General features: G+C 45.1%; 1 protein-coding gene across 8 annotated transcripts in view; it reads right to left on the bottom strand.

The window, feature by feature from the left end:
• The window catches only part of Ift81 (intraflagellar transport 81), a 79,334-nt gene that overhangs the window by 23,125 nt on the left and 29,842 nt on the right, over positions 1-26,367 (bottom strand). For all 8 annotated transcript variants that reach the window (XR_015634110.1, XR_015634111.1, XM_087579073.1 and 5 more), the window contains 3 exon segments: positions 14,167-14,316; positions 10,508-10,636; positions 8,886-8,975 (listed from right to left, as the gene is read on the bottom strand). Coding sequence is in view for 6 of the 8 variants with exons in the window: in XM_087579073.1 (XP_087435199.1) it covers positions 8,886-8,975; positions 10,508-10,636; positions 14,167-14,316 (369 nt within the window). In the remaining 2 variants the exon portion in view is untranslated.

Here is a 26,367-nt window from a genome sequence, read left to right as displayed (position 1 = left end):
CGGAGAATGAGGGATTAGGAAGAATGGTTAGGGAAGGTGAGCAAGGGAAAGGAGATGCTTTAAAAAGAAAGGGACACTGTGTGTAAGGGTTGGAAGCGCAGGAGAAGAAGAATCCAGGAATGTAACGAGTGGTCCATTTTTGGACAGAGTCTGGGACTAGGGAGAGGGAGGATGAAGACATCCGTGGGCTGTGTAAGACCTCAGAATCCGATTAGAACCTGGACAGTAACTAAATCTACAGCACTGAAGGGGGTGCCGCTGCCACCTCCACAGATGGCTTAGAGAACACCCAGAAAGGTCAGTGCCTTGCCCAGATTGCACTGCTATAAAGGGCAGTCAGAATGAATTCAAGCTCTTTTAGTGGTTTCCAAGTTTATTTAGGTATTTTGAAGAAGATAATCTGAAAATCTGCAAATACACAAGGACGATAAGTATCTGCAAATGCTAGCTAAGGAGAAGCAAATTTCTCCTGAAATCCAAGGGTGAACTGGATTGCCAAGGAAGTAGAATCATCAGTCTTAGAACCAGAGGCAGGCAGTGGTTATCATGGGAAAAGGAGTCCGCACACAGGCGGATAGTAACATCCACAGGGTAGGACAAACTACTGGGAACATGCAGGGTGAGAGGCTGGAACTGAGGACCCCACAGTCCTCAGTCCACAGTTTGGAAACTTCCGAAGGGTTAGGGGTTAAAGAGGAAGGGTTAAATTAGCCCGGAAACAACCCTGGTCCCACAGTACGGTCCTTGGAAACAGGAGCACACGCTGGGAACTTACAAGCATGAGTCCTGCTGCGTGTGCAGTCGCTGTGGTATGGGACTACATATGGCTCGGCATAACTAAAACACAGTGAAAGCTGTGGAGAGGAGCTGTGGCTCTGTGGATTACCATGAGCTAAAGTGGAAGCCAGTGAGGTGGCTCTGTGGGTAACAGACTTGTCCACAAGTCTGATACCCAAGTTCAACCCCTGGGACCCACACGGTGGGAAAACACTGACTCTTACAAGTTGACCTCTGACATCTATGCATGTACACACACATACACACCACAGAATAAATAAATGAATGTAACAATCGTATGTCTCATAAGTGGAGAAAGGGCAGCAGCTGTGCGTACTCACGAAGATGAACTTGCTACAGTTGTTTACAGAACCTTCTTTAGAAACAAACCAAAATATCAGGGAACATGCAGTTCTAGTTTGTAAAAACCTTAAAACTTACTGCTATGTAGACAGAGTAGTCTTGAACCCACAGACATCTGCCTGCCTCTGCCTTTCCAGGGCTACGATTAAAGGTGTAAACCACCACGACTGGCTGATAATAGTTAATAATATTATATGAAAATGTGAATCTAAAATGCAGCTCAATCAAGATATATCTTGGCTGCTGTGGGTACATGAACTCAGGCTGACTTAAGGTTTGGATTTCTCCACCTACATGGTCTGAGAACTTACAAGCTGAGATACTAGCTCAAAACTAGCCCCTAGCTTGTGACTAGTCTAAAACTCTAGGCAAAACTCCTGAATAACCACCACCTTCTGCCCTGGGCATGGCGGCCAGCTGCTATCCTGGCTCTTAGAAGGAAGAGGGTTGTGAACTGCTCAGTCATTTCATGTCAGACAGACAGACATGAGTCTGCACACACATACACATAATAAATAAATGGAAAAAATTAAGGGCTGGAGAGCTGGCTCAACAGCTGTAGCAGCTGCTGCTTTCTCAGAGGATCCAGGTTCAGTTCCCAGTGCCCCTGTCAGGAGCCTCACCACCTCTTTTAACCCCAGGGAGTCTAATACCCTCTTCTGACCGCTGTATGTCCCCATGCAAACAAGCGAATGAATGAATGAATGAATGACTTTCAGGGAGGGTGGCTGCTTGGAAGGAAGGTATGAAACACAGGCAGCAATGGTGAGCAACAGTAACCATGGGGTGAACCTAAAGCAGACATGACAGTATAAAGAGGAACTAGAAATAAGAAAATAAAATGCCAGAGGATAACAATCCGTGTACATGTGTGTGTGTGTGTGTGTGTGTGTGTGTGTGTGTGTGTGTGTGTGTGTGTATTAGATCATTCTAAAGTCCGTACACTGGCTCACGATGTTAATTAACTTAGTCTTTATTAAGTATTGAAACCAATACCCACCTCCAGAATTCTTTCCACCTAGAGAGTTTCTGTGAGATGTTATCTATTAAACACAACTATCATCCACCAGAAAGTTCAACACTTCTAAGAAGCCTGGTGATTCGGTAAATCCTGTATTCAACAACTGGGATGGACACATTCTTTTCATGACCAAACTAGCAAAGTCAGGTTGGCCTCAAACCTACTGTACGGCCACATTTAACGCCTGTAGTTTGCAGAACTATTTATAGAAACACTTTATAGAAATACTCAAAGAAAGAAAGCGTGGTCGACTAAACTGTTGTGGAAATATGCAAACAAACTCTAGAACACACCAGGACTCATGGCGGGGGCTACTGGTCTTTGGAGTCATTTGTGAGGGCTCTATTAGAGGACAGGCTACAAAGAGAAGGGACATGAAGACACACTGGGAAGAACATCAGACCTGTAGTTCAGACATATGAGCTAAATAAGGGGGCGGGGGGATGGAATCAGGGACACGAGGCTGCTAAGGCAGGGATGATGCAATGCCTGAAGGGAGAAAGAGGGGAAAGAAGGAGAAGACAGGACAAGGATGCTGGTTTTCTAATTAAAAGAACTTCTAGGAGTAAACAGGAGAGTACAAGGACGCCAGAGCATAAGCGCAGTCAAAGCACACAGGCAAACACTAAGACGACACACCAAACTAAACTCCGTTGTCAGAGGAGGTGGGTGAGGGAGTTAAAAAGACCACAAAACCAAAGCAAACCAGTTTCCTCACTTTTCAAGGAGGGAATTAATAGATGCTGTCTAATGCAAGGGTGATTGGTGGTGAAGTTGGACACACAATGGCTAGAAGAAAACCACAAGGTGGAACACAGTCACTCCAACACACACACAAATGAGAGCAAAAGAGAAAGACTTGTACAGGCTTTAAACTCCAAATGCACACATAACGTGCTAGCGCCAAGACCAGGATGTCTGTACGTCAGTAAACAGAAACAAGCCAAACCTATCTATTAAAATGCGCCTTTCAGATTGTATCACACAGCAACATCTAATTTCAGATCTGTCTAAAAATGTGTAAAGTAGAAGAAGGAAGAATGTACAGCAAAAATTATCACCATGTCAATCAGGGTTGATTTCAGTCTGCTTTCTAATACAAATTCATATTTAAGATAATTGTGGGGGTTGGGAATTTAGCTCAGTGGTAGAGCGCTTGCCTAGGAAGCGCGAGGCCCTGGGTTCGGTCTCCAGCTCCAAAAAAAAAAAGAACCAAAAAAAAAAGATACAGAAAAAAAAAAAAAGAACCACAAAAAAAAAGATACAGAAAAGATAATTGTGTGTGCGTGTGTGTGTGTGTGTATGTGTGTATATATGTGTGTATGTGTGTATGTGTGTGTATGTGTATGTGTGTGCTTGTGTGTGTATGTGTGTGCATGTGTGTATATGTGTGTATATGTGTGTATATGTATGTGTGTATATGTGTGTGCATGTGTGTATATGTGTGTATGTGTATATATGTGTGTATGTGTATATATGTGTGTGTATGTGTGTATATGTGTGTATGTGTATATATGTGTGTGTGCATGTGTGTATATGTGTGTATATGTGTATGTGTATGTGTGTATATGTGTGTATGTGTATGTGTGTATATGTGTGTATATGTGTGTGTGCATGTGTGTATATGTATGTATGTGTATATATGTGTGTGTGCATGTGTGTATATGTGTGTGCATGTGTATATATGTGTGTGTATGTGTGTATATGTGTATGTGTATGTGTGTATATGTGTATGTGTGTATATGTGTGTATAGGTGTGTGTGTATATGTGTATGTGCATGTGTGTATATGTGTGTATATGTGTGTATGTGTATATATGTGTGTGCATGTGTGTATATGTGTGTGTGCATGTGTGTATATGTGTGTATGTGTGTATATGTGTGTGTATGTGTGTATATGTGTGTGTGTATGTGTATATGTGTGTGTGTGTGTGTGTGTGTTAGGGAACTTTACACAAGGCTTTTCACATGCTCCATAAAGCTCTACTACTGAGCACATCCCTACCCCTTAAGAAGAGACTTTTATTGCCTAGCAAGCGCAAGGCCCTGGGTTCGGTCCCCAGCTCCAAAAAAAAAAAAAAGAGAGAGACTTTTATAAAGTGAGTATATATAAAACAAATTTAAGGCAGTCATTAAATAATAATTTGGGCCTGGCTCAGAGACTAAGCACTAATTACTCTTCTTACAGGGTCTGAGTTCAGATCTCAGCACCTACACGGGGCAGCTCACAACCATCTATGATTCCAGAGCCAGGGGTTCAAGGATTTCCTTTAGCTCTCACAGTTGTCCCCCCAGACAGACAAACACGCACACACACACACACAATACAAATATAATAATAAATTAATTAATTAAAAAAAACTTTGTTACATGTCTTTAGTCCCAGCACTCGGGAGGAGAAGCAGAGGCTGGTGAATTTCTGTGAATTCAAAGCCAGCCTGGTCTACATAGTGAATTCCAGGCCAGTCAGGATTACACAATTAGACTCTGCCACTAAGTAAATAAGTAAATAAATAAATAGACAGACAAAGAAACAAATAAAATCTATTTACTAACTTCCATAAAATTTCTAGAAACTATTTAAGGCTCTATTAAGTTATTCTCTCTCTCTCTCTCTCTCTCTCTCTCTCTCTCTCTCTCTCTCTCTGATGAAGTAGCAGATAGGAAAAATAGTATTTTTGAGACAGGTTCTCAGGTAGCCTTAGCTGGCCTTGAACTTTCTTTTTTTTTTGAGACAGGGTCTCTCTCTGTATAACAGCCCTGGCTGTTCTAGAACTCCCTCTGTAGACCAGGCTCGGTTTGAACTCACAGAGATCCTCCTGCCTCTGCCTCCTGAGTGCTGGGATCAAGGGCATGACACCAGCAGGACAGTGCCTTAGTAATTCTGCTCACTCACAACTAGGGCAAGAAAGTCACAGAACAAAGGAACTTTCTTGCTTGTACAGACGTACAAAACATTTACTTTTACTTACATGTACATGTACATACATACATCTCTGTCTGTCACATATGGGCAGGGGCCCACGGTGGCCAGAACAAGGGAGGCACCCTGTGTGGGTGCTCTGACCTAGACTCTGACTTCTGGGAGGGTGGCAGGTGCTCTAAGCCACCTTGAGACTTTAAATGGCAGAAGGTAGTGCCTAGAAATAAGACCTACAAGGTAATCTGGGGCTGCTGTGTTTTAGGAATTAGCAGCTTAGGGAAGGTACTGGAAGGGATGGGAGCCATCCATGCCTTCGGCCTAGGATGGAGGGAATGCTGCAGGGGTGCGGCGTACCCCTCTACAGCAGCAGCATCTGTAGTCGAAGATGACCTCAGCTCCCTTCCACACCATCCTAGCCCAAGTGCTGGATTCCAGGTGTCTGCCACAGGTGCAGACTGGCTTGGTGCTGGGGTTTACAGCAAGGACTCTGCCTTGTTAGACAAGCACCCTACCAACTGAGCTCCATACCCCCAGTCTTCCCTACTCTCCCTTAAACAATGCTGTGCAGCTTGAATCATTACAATTTTAGGGTTTGGAGGGTTTGTTGAGACAGGATCTCATGGAGCCCATAGTGGCTTCAAGTTCAGTGCAGATGTAACCAAAGATGGCCTTGAACCTCTGATCATTCCAGCTCTACCACAGCCAGCTTAGCCTTACTTTCTAAGAAAAGAGCAATCAACCGATAACAAGTACTTCAAGAAAACTAAACTATTAGACTATACTCTAAACTGAGTATACGATTACATCTGCAGGTAATTATTCCATTTAACTACACAGCTATAGAACTGCCTCTAGGAAAATAAACTTTTTAAAATGTTATTCTAGTTACAGATGATTATAAAAATTTAGATAAATGTTAAGTTGTAAATCTTGAGTTGGTGATACTCTTGATTTTTAATAGTTATAAATTTAATTTTAGAATGCATTCTCAGTACAATGGAAATACTGGAGGATAGCCCACTAAAGTTACAGTGTACAGTGTATTAAAATGCTCTTGGTCTTTAAACAAATGATAGTGTCACTGGTCATGGTAGCACATACCTTTAATCCCAACATTTTGGGACTGGGGCAGGCTGACCTCTAGGAGCTCAAGGCCAGCCTGGGCAACACAGTGTCTTCCAGGCCAGCCAGGACTGCACAGTAAGATCTTCACTTAAAACAAATAGAAATAAAACAAAATAAAAAGGCACGGCCTAAGGGATGAGGGGTTCCCTTAGCCCTTGAGTTCTGGGCAAGAGTCAGATCCTCTCCCAAACACTAACAACGATTTGAATTTAAACAATGGCTGTTAGACTAGGGATGTAGTTTACTGGGACGACACTTGCCTGGCATGTGTCAAAAGTTGGATTCCGGGGTTGGGGATTTAGCTCAGTGGTAGAGCGCTTGCCTAGCAAGCACAAGGTCCTGGGTTCGGTCCTCAGCTCCGAAAAAAAAAAAAAGTTGGATTCCATCTGCAAATCATTAAAGTCAAACCAAACCAAAACACACGAAACCTTTGAAATAGGGAATATTTAGTGGTAGGTCGAAGAATGCTTGTCTACCATATGACAGGCCCTGGACTCCATCTCAAGCACCACAAGGCAAACAAATAAAATCAAGGACAACAGAGAAGTTAGAGGTGAACGTTTTGGCATAACAGAAAGGCCATTGTGTGAGATACTTAACAATAAGGCAGTGGGAGCTGGTGCGAGGCATAACTAGCTCCCGCAAGAGTAGGAGACCATGATGTGGAAAAAGAAATGGTGGTAAGAAGACTGGCATGTGGCAGAAACAGAGGAGACTCCCCAGAGATTCGGGGGTCACATTACATTACTAGTATAGTACCGTTTGCCACAACACAACCTTAGACAAGTCTCTAGTCTCTATGCCTGCCTCCCTGCACCCCTCCCTTCTATCCTCCCTCCCTCCATTCCTTCCTTTCTTTCCATAAGTCCTGTCTCTTGGATTGTTTGTAAGGTCCAAATGAGAAATGTCAGAGTACAAGGTACATAGCTGGTGTTTAATAAATACTGTTAACATCAACTTTACCATCCCTACCTGTAAGTCCCCATTGCCAACATTCCTACAGCTCAAAACTTTCTTAGAGTCTCTCAGGCCTGTTCTACAATATATTAATATATACATTACTTGCTCTTTTTTTTTCTTTTCTTTTTTTTCGGAGCTGGGGACCGAAGCCGGGGCCTAGCAAGCGCTCTACCACTGAGCTAAATCCCCAACCCCCATTACTTGCTCTTTAGATGTGATTTCTTTCATCTTGCTTGAATTCTTATGTGCTGCTACCATATCCCTTAGAACATAAACCTGAGAGAGCGTAACCCTTTGAGTGCTCTGTGATGGTAGCAGTGTGTAATGAGACAGGCTGAGATAAGGCATTTCAGGCTGGACGTGGGGGGCGGGCGGTCACCTTTAATCCTAGCGCTTGGAAGAGGCACGTGGATCTCTTTAAATCCAAGGCCAGCCGGGTGTGAACATAGAGCTCCAGAAAAATATGGGAGGAAGACCATGGAAAGAGAAAGAGAGAGAGGGAGAGGAGAGGAGAGGGAGAGGGAGAGGGAGAGGGGGAGGGGAGGTAGAGAGGGAGAGGAGAGAGGGAGAGGGAGAAGGGGAGGGAGAGGGAGAGGGAGAGGGGGAGGAGAGGAGAGGGAGAGGGAGAGGGGGAGGAGAGGAGAGGGAGAGGGGGAGGAGAGGGAGAGGGAGAGGGGGAGGAGAGGGAGAGGGAGAGGGAGAGGGAGAGGGGGAGGAGAGGAGAGGGAGAGGGAGAGGGGGAGGGAAAGGGAGAGGGAAAGGAGAGGGAGAGGGAGAGGGAGAGGGGAAGGGGAGAGGGAGAGGGAGAGGGAGAGGGGGAGGAGAGGAGAGGGAGAGGGAGAGGGGGAGGAGAGGAGAGGGAGAGGGGGAGGAGAGGGGGAGGGAGAGGGGGAGGGAAAGGGAGAGGGAGAGGGAGAGGGAGAGGGGAAGGGGAGAGGGAGAGGGAGAGGGAGAGGGAGAGGGGAGGGAGCATTTGTAGACTAGAATAGGACCCTACATTTGCCTCCCATTTGTCTGTCTAGATAAGCTTCTAAACCTATCTCAGACGGTGGGGCCTTTTCTATAAAAAGGAAGTGATGTCTATAACTGACTTCAAAGTCTATGTGATTTTCCACTCTGGAGCTAACTCTGACAGATGGTGTTCACATAGAACTGGTTTCTAGTTCCGTCCTCAGGCACAAGCAGGATGGCTCACACTCACACTCAGAATTACCGCAGAGACTGATGGAGCAGCAACACTAACCAAATGCTAGAGGCCGCTCACCGTGCTGTGGAGGCCGTACCTCTCCCTGTCCTTTATGACCGTGGGTACAGCGAACTCCGCGGTAGCTGCCTGGAGCTTAGCCCACTGTGGCGCCTGCTGTGCTGCCAGGACAGTGGGCTCACCCCTCCATGGCCGCCTGCTAGTTCTGGGGCAGTCTGCCTTCGCTCGACCACACAGAATGAGATTTAATATTTACACTTTCAAATGCAAATGAGTTTTAAAAGTCTCATCTGGCTGCACTTCGCATTTCAGTTGGAATTCCTTCTCAGTCCTCATTGATTCATGACAAAGTAAGTGACAGAAATCCAAAAAGACCTTTGCGGGCCTGTCACCCCTGCCCGATGTCACACCAGTTCTGTAACTAACTTCCTTTCCACTATCTCCCAAATAAAATACTTAGCGTCCACTGGTATATCCAAGCAAGGCAACTAAAACCACCAAAATCAAACTTACCTGACATTTCTGACGCAATTGCCGTAGTTCTTTTATAACTGGGGCTAAAGCTGACTTCTTTTCTGATACCAAGGAATTCAGTTTTTTTACCTGTCGTTTAAAGCAAAACACATGGCATTTAAAAAAAAATGAAAAATGCCGCATACATAAAAATACCACTGCAGTTAAATAAAGACTTACAGAAATAGACACTTTACTTACTTTAGTGCCAAATAATAGGAAAGGGATAGATGTTGATTTCTTTTCTTCTTATTTTTTGGGGAGAATACAGGGTCTCACTATGTAGCTCTGGTTGTCCTTGAACTCACAGAGATCTACCTGTCTCTGCTTCCCAGGTGCTGGGATTACAGATATGTGACTAGGCCCTGGCTAGAAGATGTTAACTCCTTAGCGAGGTGAAGGACAGTTGCTGGCTCTAAATGTCAGTCACCATGATTCCACCATTCTGAGATGTCTGTAAGCTAACACTGAAGGCACAAAGCAGCTGCAGGTTACCTGTGTGCACATTATGTCACTGTCTATGAGACGTGCAAATCAGGAGGGCAGGTAAAATGAGCACAAATATGCATGCGTGATTTTTCTATATGAATGTGAAGAACTGACAGAATAGGGGTCCTGGAGGCCTCCTTTATACTAATCATGTTTAGAAACTAGGTCTGGGCAAAATCCAGAAAGTTCTAGGATAAATTCAGGAAAGTCTTTGAGTTTGGGGACTATTTACCAATAAATAAGAAAAGATTTTAATATCATGATGCTTGATGAAAATGACTGCAATATAAAAACATATGCAGGGGTTGGGGATTTAGCTCAGTGGTAGAGCGCTTGCCTAGCAAGCGGAAGGCCCTGGGTTCGGTCCCCAGCTCCGGAAAAAAGAAAAAAGAAAAAGAAAAAAAAGAAAAAAAAACATATGCAAAGATGAAATAATTCCAGTACTTATTTTTAACATAACTATTTCTTTAATATTAAATTAAGATACAAGTTATGCACTATTTTAAGTCAAACATTCTAATGGAACAATTTCTCCATAAAAACACCACATATATGAAAGAGTGCAGGAGAGAGAGAGAGGTCTCCAGTGGCGTGTGTGCTGCTGTTGACGTGAGCGGAGCATGTCCAGGACCAACGCCCGAGTCCCCAGAGCACGGTAAGGCCTTCCCCAGTCAAATCCTTCCTGTGGCCTGAGTGTGAGAGTTACAGTGTGTGCCGAAAATGCCCTCCGTAGCTTTCCCCTGTAAATGCTTACAGCCTGAAGCCTGCTACCCTACAGAGACTGCTCCTAAGCGGAGCAGCTATGCTCCTCCTTCTTCCTTGTGTGTAATAAACAGCTAAGCAGGTATGCAGCAGCAGCAGCTTCTCGGAGCCTGGACACCCCACCCTAGCTTTTCTCTATATGTGCCTGTGTGTCTGTCCTTCGGGCCTTCCCTTGCTGCCCCAGGAGCTCCACCCCTGGTACCATACAAGCACGTGGCAAAAGAATAGACAGTAAATACTGTATAGAGATGAATGTTTAAATGTTTAACTGAAATTACACACACATGCACACACATGCACACGCACGCACAGACACATACACGTGCACACGCACACACACACGAACAAGCAAGCAGGACAGAAGCCCTTACCATCTCTGACATGTCGTCCAGGGTCCGGCCTTTCATCTCGTCAACCTCGCTCTTCAGGGCCGACACTCTCTCAAGCTCCTCTTGGGTGTAGCTGTAACCAGAGATGCCCTTCTTCTCTTCAATGGTTCGCTATAAGAAACGGACAGGCCATGAGTACTGGCATCTCCCTCCCACAAGAAATACTTCCTATTTCTGTTGAAAAGTTGTGACTAACATACTTTGTACAGAATCCTAACAGACAATCTGCTCTGACCTCCATTCTGATGTCCTCCAGGAATGCATCTTTATACAAACCTGCACTCAAAGTTGCCATTCTGTCCTGAGAGCAGAGGCAGCGTATCGAATGCCAGACTTCAAATACGGCTACTTACTTAGTGCAGAACATGAAACACACGGTGCCCCCAATAGACACGTGGAGAACGCGTGCACTCACGGGTGACTGTGTTTTGAGCACAGTTCTAGTCACTGGTATAGAGCGCTGGGCTCTTCTTTCTAGTGGAACTAGCTTATTTCTAGTGGGAAGACACACAACATAAAACAAGGAAACACAGCACACTCCAGGGGGGATGAGATGTTGCACAGAAGGTACACGACGTCTGAGCAAAGCTCTGCTGGAGCACGGAAGCGGGACCCCAGCAATGGAGTAGCAACCTTTGGAAGAGAAACCTGAGAATGCAACATCCTGGATGACGACGAGTGGAATAATGTATGTGTGGATACACGTGTGTGAGCTTGCACATGTGTGCAGAGGCTGACCCCTGGTGTCTTTCTCAATTGCTCCCCACCATGTGTTTTGAGACAGTGCTTCTCACTGAACCTGGAGCTCACTGATTTGAGTACAGCCTTGCCAGTGAGCCCTGCAGTCGTCTTTGACTCTGCACCCTGGTGCCAGGCTTGCACTGGTGTGCTTCACCCTGACATGGTGTGAAGGACTGAGCTCAGGTCCTCCTGCTTATGTGGCAAGCACAGACTGCGCCAGCTCCTAATGCCTGCAGAAAAATGTTTCAGGGAGGAGAGAACAGTCAACTTTGTTAAATACTGCTGAAAGGCTGAGTGGGAAAAGAACTCAAGCTGGGTGGTGGTGGGTGTCTTTGATCCCAGCACTCAAAGCCAGAGGCCAGCCTGGTCTACAGAGTGATGGTCAAGGTGACACAGAAAAATCCTGTCTCAAAAACGAGAGAGAGAGAGAGAGAGAGAGAGAGAGAGAGAGAGAGAGAGAGAGAGAGAGAGAGAGAACACCTCAAAATTGAAGGCTCTCGTGATCTAATGAGAGTTTCTGAGGAATGGCAAGTTTTAAAACCTTACTGGAAGCCCAGCATAGTTGCACGTGACTGTAATTCCAGCATGCAGAAGACTAGGGACAGGAGATCATGACTTCAAAGCCAGCTCGGACTACACAGTGTCAGGGCAGCCTAGCCTACACAGTAAGATGCTATCTCAAAGAATAATAAAAACATTGAATATTCCAAAGGATTGGATTTCTGGGCTGCCAATAGGATGGGCATAAAAGAGAAGAAGGAGTCACAGGTAATTAGCACACAGCTCTGCGAGCAGCTTCACCTGTGGGCATGATCAAACTCCTCAGCTGTTCACTGAGGAGGACAACACTCAAGAGATGGAGCAGACACTGGCATATGGCTGCTTACGAGAGAGACAGATTTCAGCATTTCCACAGGACTATGGAGACAGAGGTAGACCTCAAGACTTGTCAACATATAGGCACCCTGGTAAATGTCCTGGCTTCCAGCTAATGCCTCAGAGGGCTGCATCTTAGAGAGTAGGGATAACCTAACAGCCAGACCCAGGCCCAATAGTAACAACCAATTTCGAGGAATAAAATCTCTCACAGTATATGGACTGTCCTTATGAGTAAATAAAAATTAGAAGAAAATCAGCTCTAACATTACCCCTCAAAGTGATCTTCAGAAAAAAAATTAAATTCTCCTTTGGATGGAAAATTAATATAGTTAGAACCATAATTATACATAATTTTTGACATCTAATAAATATTAAGAATAAAGAAACAGGACCATGCTCCTAAAACAAGAAAAAAAAATAGGCAAGAGAAATGGGTGTCTGTATAAACTTAGTAGATAGGAACTTGAAACCATGAATTAGGACCTATAAAATAGAATAAACTGGAAATTCAAAAATGGAGAAATAAAATAAGTGAGATTAAGAACTTTATAAATGTTTTAAACAGCAAACTAGGCGCACACACACACACACACACACACACACACACACACACACACACACAGATTAATGAACCAGAAGGTAGAAAAACAGGCTTGGAAAGATGGCTCGGTTAAGAGCATTTGTTGCTCTTCCAGAGGACGCACGTTTGGTTTCTAGCGCCCACATGGCGGCTCACAACCATCTGTAACTCTAGTTCCAAGGGATCTGAGTACACATGCGGGGGGGGGGGGGGGCGCACACGCACATACACACACACACACATGTACACAGGCTAAATACTTATGCACATGAAAATAAATCAATCTAAGAACAAAGGAAGGTCCAAAGAGCAAGACAATAAAACAGTCCAGAGTAAAGCACTCTGAGAAACAAGACTCTGGAATGTAAGAGAGAAAAAGTGACACACATGATTGATAAAGACACAGGACCACTGAGGTGGCTCAGGATAAGGACACTTGCTGTAAAACCTGAGGACCTGAGTCTGTCCCTGGGACCCATGTGGTGGAAGGAGAGGACAGACCCCTAGAAGTCGTCCTGTGACATCCACACATGCACGTGAACACACACAATGAACAAACGTAACACCAATGATAAAGGAAGAGGGGGAGCGGCATGAGGACTAAGACAGATGCCATGGGAGTGCAAGTAAGAGGGAGGAGAGAGGCCAATAACCTATGCAGCCACAGTGAATTAGAATTCTACAGCACAAGAGGAAACTGGAAATCCGCAAATATTTGATTTAAAGTCAAGGCTAAGGGATCCAAGAGGACACTAGGAAATAGTCTGACCAATAATGCAGGGGCTACTGTCAATTTTTAAACTAGTGTTGTGAGATCCATGTTTGGTTCACTGTAAATTTTAGTCTTAAATCACAACACTGAAAAGTGAAATGCCCTTGACCTCAACCAGGCTTGCAGGTCACAGCAGCGTCCTGATGAAATAGCTTCCCCCATGGGGGAAAGGGGGGAAAGTGTCACACCACGAGAACTGCAGGGACCTGGCGTTCAGAGCGGCTCAACAGCAATGCTTCAACTATTACGTGCCAACCAAAGCACAAACACAAGGAACAAGCCTGCAGGCAAACTCCACACAGCACCTTCCCTGGCTATTTCTTTCCTTGGAAGTGCATGTGTGAGCTATGATAAATAAATGTTTTACAGTCATCCGCTTGGAATGATAATTTTACTCATATTAACTAGCTAACCAAGAAAAACCCAGTTGGACTTCCAACTTCTATTAATAACCCCAAAGTAGGCACACATAGTTTTTAAAAGGCAGTGCTTACTGCTGTATTAAAAAAATAAATGAATCAGCTTATATGACATCTCTGTAATTAGTCCAAGAAAATTAATAATTGGATGATTTTCCAGTAAAAACAATGACTTCAGCATAAAGCTACAAGCCATAAAATAAGCCTCCTGACGTCGGTATTTTTAGCAGCCACGATAACGCTGTATTACCAGTTGATGTTGAATGGTTTCCTGACGTTGCTTCAGAAGTTCTTCTGTCCTCTGCAAGAGGCCAAATTCAGCCTTAAATTCAGCTATTATCTGGTGCTTCTTTTTGAAAACTGTGCTTTTGCTCCGAAGTTTACTGACGTATCTCTTGAACTGCAAAACAGAACCCAAGCATTACAAATAAACTCATTGCATTAGAAAGCCTTTTTCCTCTTTTTCAGCAGTCCATGAATCACAGAGACATAAAAACCCAGCTTAGGAAAGTAGTAGAGGCTTAACCCTTGATATCTATGCACTTGTGAGTGTGCACTGTATGCAGTGCAGAGAGAGAAGCCAGGGAGGTGTCAGACCCCCTAGGAACTGAGGTCACAGACGGGTGTTGTGAGCTTCCCCATTGGTGCTGTGAACTGAACCTGGTTCTTCTTTGTTTTCTCAGGTAAGGTCTCTCTATGCAGCCCTGGCTGTCCTAGAACTTGCTATGTAGACCAGGCTGGCCAGGCATGTGCCGTCACACCCAGCTATGAACCTGGTTCCTCTGTAAGAACAACGAATGCTATTAATCACTGAGCCATCTCTCAGGCCTTAAGACTAACTACTTAATTAAACAACATACACGGGTTGGGGATTTAGCTCAGCGGTAGAGCGCTTGCCTAGCGAGAGCAAGGCCCTGGGTTCGGTCCCCAGCTCCGAAAAAAAAAAAAAAGAAAAAAAAAAAAAAACCAACATACACATCTTCATTTTTGAACTCGACTGAAGTGATGAGTCCTCATAGAAAAGCTCTTCACTTCAAACTTTACAAATAAGAAATAAGAGAAAAAAAACCCAGAAATTGAACCCCAAACAGTCCAAAGGCCTAAAGCAGAGGGAAGATGCTGTGAGTGGCTCCGGCCCTGGTCCCGTCACAGTCTTATGAATGACTATGCTAGAAGTGCACTGGGCTCACTGGGCTCGACACTGAACCAGGGTCAGCAGCAGTGACTACCTGCCGCCTGACAGACACCTGTGCCCATTTTCAGGCCCAGCATAGGGACTCATCCTAAACTTTAAGAAGTGACAAATACTGAATGTTAGCAGAAGCCCAGTCACTTACCTTCATGTGATAGCCAAGCTATGGCTCCGATACACTAAAGACCCATCACCAAGAAATACCAACTAGTCTGGAGAGCCAAGTAAAATAAAATATTTCAAGAAAGTCACACGATAAACATTACTTATCACATATTACAGCACGGTGGCAGAGACGACTAATCTGAACAAGGCTCTCTACTCGTCAAGCTTAAGAAAACCATCCATGTTTACAAAGACCTGAAGGAGCCCTGAGAGCACGGAGCAGCTAAACTTGTGCCGGGGAAGGTCAGAAAGAGAGATGTGGGTTAGAGGAGGGGCTCATAGGACGCTTCCCAGTGTAAGTTATGTTTACCCCAAAAGTGAAGGCATGGGAGGATGTTAAAGGGAGGAGAAAGCAGCCATCACTAGCATCCCAGGAAGTAGGAACAGCCTGTGCACAGGTCCTGAGACACTGCTCCATAAAAGAGAAGCGAAGGCTGGAGGCAAACGAGAAACAGTAGTAGTAGTAGTAGAGAAACAGAAAAGACGCTGACACCCACTCCTGCCATACCAGGTCTCCTACTGTGTCATGTCTCTAACACAAGTGGCATTTCACTAACTACACAATCACATTTTCTATTGTAGGACGGGCTGCCATAAGAACACCAACCACTTCCATAAAACCAAGCTCCTCCTGTACCCACCCGAGATGGTCACCACCACCGAGAATACACCGTGCTGCTTTCTGTGTTGTTTTATTTCTTGATTTCTGGAGACGGGGTCTCTCTCACTAGTGAACAGCCTTTGCTGTCCTGATGTAGCTTGTGATGTAGTCTGGGCTGACCTTGAACTTACAGAGCTCCTCTGGTCTCTGTGCCCCAGTGTCAGGATTAAGGGCATGCACATGACAGCACAGTGCTTCTTAAAACTAATTTTGAAGGTGGTGAGTTTAATAAATAACTTACTTAATAAAGTAATGAACTTTACTTTTTTACTGAATAACATCTTAAAATGAGAGAAAATTTTGTCTTAGTCTTAGGCTAAAGTAAATTTGACAATATTTTTCAATGAGATTCAAGACAGCAACTCAGACGGCCATTTTTAAGATCTAGCAAGGCTGCAGAGAGGTCTATGACACAACATGAGTTAGCACTGCCAGAAATACTACAGATCCATTACATGTTTGTACAGATTTGATTTTGAATTGATTTTTGGTTACTGTATGTTCTAAACCTTTTACTGCTGTTCTCTCTCTCTCTCTCTCTCTTTCTCTCTCTCTCTCTCTCTCTTTTTTTTTCTCTCTCTCTCTCTGTCTCCAAAATTCTGTTACACCATCCCATGAACTTGCCATCCACAGTTTTAGGAAATGAGTCTTAGAGAAAGGAAATTCAAAAATACTTTTTCTTTGTTTTCTTTGTGGATTTGAGACAGGGTCTCCTTATGTAGTCCAGGCAAGACTGAACCTTAACATGGCACTTGGCCTTGGCCTCCTTAGTGCTGGAATTACAGGTATGTGACAACACACTGCCTTTGATCATATATCAGGCAGGAAAGCACATGTGCACACAGGAAGGGGGGGGCAGGCGATTGTTTCACTGACCCTTGTAGCCAGGCTTGAACTGATCTCTGCCTCCACTTTCCAAAGCGTGCACCGCCATGACTGGCTCCCAAATATTTCTCTATAATTAAGTTAGTCTTCCTACTCAGGAATCCAGTCCCACACAGCAACTTTTCAATGGCTGGGTTACACAAGATGCTGGAAAAAAAAATCTGAGCAATAGCAAAGTCCCTAGAGTCTAATAACGCGCTAATTCCCCCTTAAAGCATACATGTGTAAGCCAGATCTATGCACAGCCTCAGCACCCCTAGAGTAACTATATGTTCTATTAAAAGTGTCCTGGGCAAAGTGCCCAGGATGAAATCAGCCCTGCTCATCTGGTACCCGTGTAACATCTAGGCCGGTTTCCCTTCCCTATCTTGTGCTTCATGACTATTTATAAAAGGTAAAAGCTAGAAATGCTTTTGGTGGAGGAACAATCCCACGAATTACTCACCCGACTCTATGAGAACCGGTTATTATTTGGCCTTCATTGTACACTGTACCTAGGGGAGGGCATAGTCAGGGGCACATGAATCACAGTTCCATACAAAGAAGTAAGAGGTGGCCTTCTAAGTACTCTACTGCTCCTGGCTAATTAAGGAGAGAAAACTCTCCAATGTTTTCATTCCTGGACACTGCTTCTAATTACCATGTGAACTCTGGGGCATCTCTGGGCTTTTAAATAACGCACAAACAACACAGAGACAGCGGCTCTTCACTTTTTTTTTTTTTTTTGAGACAAGGATCTTGCAGCTTTGTGTCACCATGCCACCTTAAATACACACTCCGTTCCGTAACTTCTATAGGATATTTTCCCAGACATAGTCAAACGGAACATGTATTTCTGACATTCTGCCAAACTGCTCTCCAGAAGGCTATTGATAATATTGTACAATCGATCTAAAAAGTGAACCAGTTGTCTTCTTTAGCCTGTATTCTTTATTAGGAAGCTTGGCTTTGATCATTTTCTCCTTGACCACCTGCAGGGATCTTGTGGAACAACCTGCTTGCCTCTGACTCAGTTTGTCACCAGCCTGCTGTGTTTTGCTTCTGCATCTGTAACGACGATTCTCAAGCTCGGGTCTCAAGAACCTTTTATGTAATCTTTTTTATTTGGCTCAGGCTGGTCTTGAACTCATTATTCTCCTGTTTCAGTCTTCCAAGAGCTGAGATTACAGAAATGTACCACCATGCCCAGCAATCCTCTTAAAATTATCAAAGGTTTCAAGATTTCATGTGGATCCTACCTATTGATATTTACCACACCAGGAATGAAAGTTCCCGATGTTGGACACCACAAACACAGGAAAAGCAAGCAGAGTCTCTGCTAGCCCCCGGGTGCTTGCACAGAAAGCCTCTGTGGGCTCTATGGCGCACGCGTGAGAAAGTCAGAGTAAGCTCTCCCCTCTGGCTCCCGTCACAGAGGAGAGACAATGGTACCCAGAGGGAGGGCCAATGGCAAAGACTCAGTAGCAAAGCGGCACGGCCAGTGTCCAGAGACCAAAGACATGGGGAATGGAATAGATGGAGGAATCCTACAGAGGTTATAACTGAGTGGGTTGGGAATGTTTACAGAAGTGAGATCAGCAGGCTGGACTCCAAGGATGGAGAGTGATGGACAGAATTGAGGGGCTGAAATGACATAGACACAGACCAATCAGTAGTAGGCATGGGGAAGGCCCATGACAACATGGGAAATAAAGATACTAGGGTGATAATGTGAGCTGTGGGATGCAAGATTGATATGTGGATGGCATGTGGAAGTAATTGGTATGTTGACTCCATTAAGCACTGTGAGAGTGGACTCATTAATACAGGCAGGGTGGCACATATCTGTAGTCATTCAGATAGTCAGTCATCTGTAGACATTCAGGAGTCTGAGGGAAAAAAACCCAACTTGAATTGAGACCAGCCCGAGCTAGATAATATTACTGCAAAACAAAACACAGCAACACAAAACAAAAAGCAGACAGTAGGGATGTGGCTCAAAGGGTAGAGAGAGCACTTGCCTAGCATGCATGCAACACCAGGTTCATGTCCAGAACTAAAGCATCTTTTGACATCTACTTAGAAATAGGTGCTGTAGTGGTCTGAATAACAGTGGCGTCCACAGGCTGCTGTCTGTGACCGTCTCTCTGTCTCTCTGTCTCTGTCTGCAGATCAGGATGTAGCTCTCAACTACTTCTCCAGCACCAAGCCTGCTGTGCCTGCCACAGGCTTCCTGCCATGACAGTGCATTAAGCCTCTGAACCAGCAGCAAGCCCTGGCTACTGCTTCCTTTGTGAGAGGTGCTGTGGTGAGAACAGTGGCTGAGACAGGTACCGTGGTACTGCAATCAGTACTTGGAAGACGGAGGATAAACAGCTCAAGTGCTTTATGACTACATGGAGTGCTCAAAGGCAGTCTGATTATAAGAAACTTCGTCCTTACAAAACCAGGAAAGCAAGGGAACAGCAACATGCGCTGCTCTTAAGAGGCCCCCGAGTTTAGCTCCTGTCACCTGCACTAGCAGCTCGTAACCCCCTATAACTCCAGTTCCAGGGCACACACCCTCTTCTGGGCTCTGGCATACACACAAGCTTTTCAAAAACCAAAAGTTAATTGATTGTGTAAATAAGTAAATCCAACAGGGAGAAAAAAGAGCCAGATGTCACAATGACATAAACGATCTTCTAGAACCAGCAAAGGGGAAGTACCAATAGTGGTGTAGTACATTGATAAGAATGAGCGGTCTGTATAATACATGCAAGGACAGACATGGCAAGTTAAGATCTATCCATGAGTGCAAACCTGGATACACAGAGGACCATGTGCTTGTTCATCTCTGATCTGAGGGAACTAGACAATGTGGTGAGAAGTAAATAAATTCAAAGGAAAAAAATTACAAAAAAAAATGTATAGGGTAAAACAAAACATAAAATTCTTTTAAAAAAGAAAAAGATTTGCCCTGTGTGGTGCATGCCTTAAATCCCAGCACTTGGAAGCAGAGGCAGATGAATCTCTGTGAGTTTGAGGCCAGCCTGGCATACAAAGTGAGTTCTAGGATATCCAGGGCTACATAGAGAGACCCCATCTTGAAAGGAAGATGTATTGAGTGTGATGAGTGGCCTGCCTGTACATGTACACGTGCACTATCTCAGGGCCAGAAGAGGGCCTGATCCCCTAGAGCTAGAATTATGGATGCCTGTGAGCTGCTAAGTGGGTGCTGGGAATCAATCCCAGGTCCTCTATGAGAGAAAATACTCTTAACCCCTGAGCCATCTCTCTAGCCTCAACATGTCTTGTCTTATATTTATAGTGAGAAAATCGTAAACTGGTAGCTGCAACTGAGAACCAGAGCCTGGTGCACTTGATTCCCATAAGCCACTTCTGCAAATAATTTAGGAGGAACCAGTGTAAAAATAATGTTCTATTTGGATGGGTTCTGTAAACTAGGAATTCTACGATTCCTGTAATTTCTCACCTTGTTGTAACATTGACTATTGACACACACCTCGACATTGTCTTAAGATGGTTGCTCACAGTAAGAATTGCTTCCACAGGCTGAGGGAATGGACCAGCAGGAAAAGGACAGAGGTGTGGTGCTAGGCCACACCTCTTCACCTTTGGGGAAGTACCCAAAGGCTGGGAACACACTGTGGTGGTGTACTTCCCCAACTGGGGCCTGTGCTACCTGGGGATTCAGGGACAGCCTTAGCAGGCAGCTGCTGACCACCACTGTGCCCTGGGGCTGACTGGCAGGCTGTGAGGTGCACTTCTTCCTGGGCAGTGCTAGCTAGAGATGCACAGAGGAGGCAGCCACTGCCTGGCTCTCCTGTCAACGTGCAGTGAGCCTACACCTCGGCCAAGGAGCAGAGGCTCAACTTTGGGGCTGCCCTCCCTAGCAGCCTTTGTACAGCAGCAGCACCAAAGCAGTCCTGAGGAATGGCTCGTCCACCAACAGAGCGAGCTGCACGCCCATCTCACTAGGCTCACCACTGCCGAGCCAGAGGGATTATCCTCAGATACATCCTGGGAGTCAGGAGAGAGACGAGAATGGCAGCCACACTCAGGCCCAGCATGACAAATCCACCGCAGACAGGGATGAGCTCTTCTCTCAGGTGGACAAGAAGGGAAAGAGGTGAGGCAGCCCTGAGTACCAGTCTGGCAGACTGATGCGGGAGGCCTGCATCACACTCAGTGGCATCACCTATGATGGCAAGGACAGACACTGTAGGTCTGTTACCTCCGACCCAGGAACAGCTCATCCCCAAGTGGACACAAAGGCAGTCTCTAAGTGAAGAACGAGTGAGACCCCATTCCTGTCATGGCTGGCACGCTGATCCAAGGCAGGACAGAGGTGGAAGCGCCAGTCCCTGTATACAGTCCGTGTCTCTGTGCCTGCCTTTCTCCCTCTGACCTACTGAATGTTCCGAAATACTCTCCTCCCCCTTTCTGGGTCCCTGAAGTGGAAACTTAAGGGTTCTTTGGAAGGTGGATGTGTTGGACAGAGTTTTGCTGGGGCAAACACATGAAGGAGTGTTTCGTTGAAGTGGACACAGTTGAAAGACTAAGGCAGACTCATGAAGAAACATTTTGCTGAAGCAGACACAGGAGACAGGATGATCTGCTAAAGCAAACATGTGAAAGGACATGTGATGAAGGAGTCTTTGCTAATGACACACGCATGTTGGCCCACCTTACACTGTGTAGCTGAGCTGCATGTGTGGGCTCCACAGAAACACATCACATTCTATGTAGCTGAGCTGCATGTGTTGACTCCACAGAGAGAAACGCACCACTTCTGGTGCTGCGGCTTCTTTCTACTCCACAGACTTGGGCTGACTGGCAGTGACGTCAGTTGAGAGAGACACATGCTAGGCGAGACCCGTGGAGGACGTGATATTTGGAGGCATAAACAGAACTCAGCAGACAGTGACAGGCTGGGCCTGACTGCTTACACAGGTAAACACTTGCTGGTCTCTCATCTCTGCTGACCTTTGCTTTGCTCAGGAAGACACACCTGAGAACCCCTGATGTCCCTGTAGGCCCCCAGTACTGACTCCTGTTGAGGCTGAGGCCTGGCTCCCTCTGCTAGGTCGTGCCACTGCTGCTGACTCGAGTTTGCTATCCTGACTCTACCCAATTAGACTACTGGTGTACCTGAGAAGTATCTGCGAGTGGTCGAGCTGTCACAGCTGACCGTGAACTGAACTGCCAATCTCCATTCCACACAGATGGGAGTTGCTCCAAAGAACCTTTCCAAACAGGTCCACTTCCCCACCCTCCCACCCCGTATCCTTTCTTTCCCACTACCTCTGGTGGGTGATAGGCTAAAAGGGAGGTTATAATGTATAGAACCATCATTAAGAATAAGATTAAAAAACCCTAAAGTTGCAGGCCCCTCCTACTTCTGGGCTGAAAAGTGCCTGAGGATGGGCTGTGACTGCTGTTACCACCACTGTCCTGCGTCTGTGAGCGCTTGGAACAAAGTGCTTCAAAGTGTTCTCATTAAAGTAACTGCAGACATATTTCAAAATATTGCTGAATTTTACAGGTCTCAGAGTGACCAATGAGGTAGGTGAATGACCTTTAGAGGGAAGAGAGTTGGCAATGAAAGTTGTATGACTTTTATACTTACTTCTATGTCAGCAAACATGGATTAAAATATCCACAGTGCAATTCCATTGTTTAAACAACACCTTGGTCCTAAATGAAAGGGTTGCTGTTCTTAAACTGATCACTGTAATTTGTTGTTTTGATTTTTTTCATCCATCTTTATTAAATTGGGTATTTCTTATTTACATTTCAATTGTTATTCCCTTTCCCGGTTTCCAAGCCAACATCCCCTAAGCCCCTCCCCCTCTCCTTCTATATGGGTGTTCCCCTCCCCATCCTTCCCCCATTATCGCCCTTCCCCCCAACAATCATGCTTACTGGGGGTTCAGTCTTGGCAGGACCAAGGGCTTCCCCTTCCACTGGTGCTCTTACTAGGCTATTCATTGCTACCTATGCAGTTGGAGCCCAAGGTCAGTCAATGTATACTCTTTGGGTAGTGGCTTAGTCCCGTTGTTTTGATATTTTGAGACTGGGTCTTACTATGTAGCTCTGGCTGTCCTAAACTCACTATGTAGACCAGACCAGACTGGTCTCAAACACACAGACATCTACCTGCCTCTGCTTCCCGAGTGCTGGAATTAAAGTACACCACTGGGGTTGGGGATTTGGCTCAGTGGTAGAGCGCTTGCCTAGCAAGCGCAAGGCCCTGGGTTCGGTCCCCAGCTCCGAAAAAAAAAAAAAAACAAACAAACAAAAAAACACAAACAAACAAACAAACAAAAAAGAAGTATACCACTATGTCTGGCTAATAAATGCATCTTAACTTAAAAAATTAGTTGAAAAATTTCTTCTTAGATAATGCATGAAAGTTAAATTCTTGGCTAAGTATGGTGGCACATTCCTTTAGTCCAAGCACTGGGGAGGCAGATGCAGGCAAATCTCTGAGTTTCAGGCCATCCTGGAAACAGAGTGAGTTCCAGGACAGCCAGGGCTACACAGAGAAACCCTGTCTTGAAACAAAACCAACAGCAAAAAACCATGCCACTACTGCTGTCTCAAAACTCTCAATGTTCTTTGCTTAGTTGTAAAAGTTTTTTTTTTCTTTTTTTTTTTTTTTTTCGGAGCTGGGGACCGAACCCAGGGCCTTGTGCCTGCTAGGCAAGCGCTCTACCACTGAGCTAAATCTCCAACCCCTAGTTGTAAAAGTTTTAAAAAAAATATGTCCTAGAGTGGGGTTGGCAAGATGGTTCAGCAGTTAGGAGCACTTGTCACTCATGCAGAGGACATGGATTCTTAGCAGTCACATGGGGGTTTACAACCACATACCTCAGGTTCTAGAGGATCTCCTGCCCTCTTCTAAAGGTACCAGGTATATATATGTATCTATATCTAATCTGTATCTATATCTATACTATATCTAATCTATATATCTATCAAATATCTTCATCTGTCTATATCTATCTATACCTATCCATACACACAAACACATGTGCTACACAAACACACAGGTAGGAAAAACATACACTTTAAGTAAATGTTCAAAATTTAAGAAGATATTTAAAATGGTTTTAAAGAAAAGTAATTTTGAAGTAGATATTTACAAGAATCACTTTAAACAGCTGAGAAGACAGTTCAGCAGGGAAACGCCCTCGTTGTACAAGCCTGATGACCTGAGCTCAGTCCCTAGAGCCCATGTAGAAAGCCAGGTGTACCTGTACACAGGTTCACCCATGCACAGGTGCGCCCATGCACAGGTGCGCCCATGCACAGGTGTGCCCATGCACAGGTGCACTCATGCACAGGTGTACCCGTGCACAGATGTAATCCTAGCGTGCCTGAAAGGTGACATGGGAAGCAGAGTGGAGAACCAGCAGCAAGTACCTGAGCTACGCTGGGGTGTGCGGCTCAGACACAGTACAGACTCCAATGCAAGCATAAGGCAGGAGGGAAAACCAGTTCCCAAGAGTTTCCTCTTACATCCATGTGTGTGCTCGGGCATTGCATACTTACACTCAAACACATAATCAATCTTGAGTCTTTTATTAAAAGAAATCAATTTCATGCTAGTCAAGCACTTCAGTGGGTAAAGGCACTTGAAGCCGGGCCTGACAACCTGAGTTCTAACCCTGGGACCCAAAGTGTGAATGGAGAGATTTGGTTCCTCATGCCATCCCCTGACCCCACAGGTGCTCTGTGCACACAGATATATTCACGTGTAAATAAGTGAAAATGTAAATTTAAAATGAAAAGAGTGCGGGCTGGAGAGATGGCTCAGAGGTTAAGAGCACTGACTGCTCTTCCAGAGGTCCTGAGTTCAATTCCCAGCAACCACACGGTGGCTCACAACCATCTGTAATGAGATCTGATGCCCTCTTCTGGTGTGTCTGAAGACAGCTACAGTGTACTTATATACAATAAATAAATAAATCTTTAAAATGAAAAGAGTGACTTCAAAAGGAACAATTTAAACGTCATATCTTGGGTTGGGGATTTAGCTCAGTGGTAGAGTGCTTGCCTAGCAAGCACAAGGCCCTGGGTTCGGTCCTCAGCTCCGAAAAAACAAACAAACAAACAAATAAACGTCATATCTTTGAAGACACAGTGTCCCACCGTGTGTGCCTGTGAGTGTGTGTGTGCGTGTGTGTGTGTGTGTGTGTGTGTGGAGTCACTACCACACTGGACCTTATGTGGTGGTAGGCACCCACGGGGTCCTGATGTTTCAGCAGCAAGTGCTACTGACTGAGCCGCCTTCCCAGCCACAGTCAGAACTGTGAGTGGGTGCCTGGGGTCTGCGGAGGTCAGAAGAAGGCAGCAGGTACCAAGAACTGGAGTCATGAGTAGTTTTGAACCACTGTGTGGATGATGGGAACTGAGCCTGGGTCTTTTACCAAAGCACTAAGTGTGCTTAACTGTATGGCCAGCTCCAGACATTAAACATTTTATTACTAATTAGTAATATCGCCATCATCATCAGTGTGTGTGTGTGTGTGTGTGTGTGTGTGTGTGTGTGTGTGTGTGTGCAGGTGCTCAGAGGCCAGGAAACAGTATGGAATCCCCAGGGGCGGAAGCCAAGGTGGCTGTGAACTTCCCGAGGTAGACGCTGACCCTGCAACCAATGAGCCACTTCACCAGCCAACAGACTTGGTTGAAAAAACAAGTTATCATTTTAAAGGGGGAAAGAAAGGCACGGGATATGAGCAACACATCTGTGCAAGGTTAAGACCAACGCATCCCACCATGCACTGCAATAGGTCACTCAATTGACTGTGCCACATTACAGTGAAATGCGAAGCTTGTCATTGGGCCGAAAAGTGCAATTCAGCAGCTGTCACCAACCATGTGTACCACTATACATGCGGTACAATGCTGTCATTTAGGAAAGATCAGCCCCCCTCTCAATGCTTACTTAGGTCAGTAGGCCTCATGCTTTCCGGTTCAGGCCCGGAGGTGCTAAGGGACACTAATCTATCTGCAGGCATTGGTGTGGGTAATGGATTAATGATTTACAGCCCTAGCTCTGCCTTTAGGAACAATATTACAGACTCAGCTCCTTCGTGATCGAAATGGAATTTGATAAATGTTCTTCCTCCTTTTATCTGCCCACTGTGTTCCTAACCTTTTACAGTAATGATCAGAATCAGGGCTAGCTTATTCCTGACACCTTTCTAGCCTATGGGGAACGACAAAAGAATTACAGGATTCTCAACTTCACTCTGAACACTTACGTGAAGACAAGAATCGGCCCCTACTCCAAACTTTTCCCTTCAATACCCAGCATGGAAATTATATTCCAAATGTTATCTGCAAGGCTTTCACAGGACAGCTCCCCAGGAAGCTCGCTCTGCTGCCCGAGACTATAAAGAACCATGCATATTTTAAAGGAGAAATTCCACCGAGCTCTCAAGTTTCTCCTTACAACTGGGCCAGAGTGAGTACTGCTTGTTCTCAAATCCCATCCATCCAACCTCCATGCTGCTCTCCATGTCTCAATTAAATCACCTTTGTCAACTGTCTGGTCA

The sequence above is a fragment of the Rattus norvegicus genome, chromosome 12 (genome assembly GCF_021556685.1).
Source record: "Rattus norvegicus strain SHRSP/BbbUtx chromosome 12, alternate assembly SHRSP_T2T, whole genome shotgun sequence".
NCBI classification, from domain to species: Eukaryota; Metazoa; Chordata; class Mammalia; order Rodentia; family Muridae; genus Rattus; species Rattus norvegicus.
This window is presented reverse-complemented; position numbering and strand designations above follow the sequence as displayed.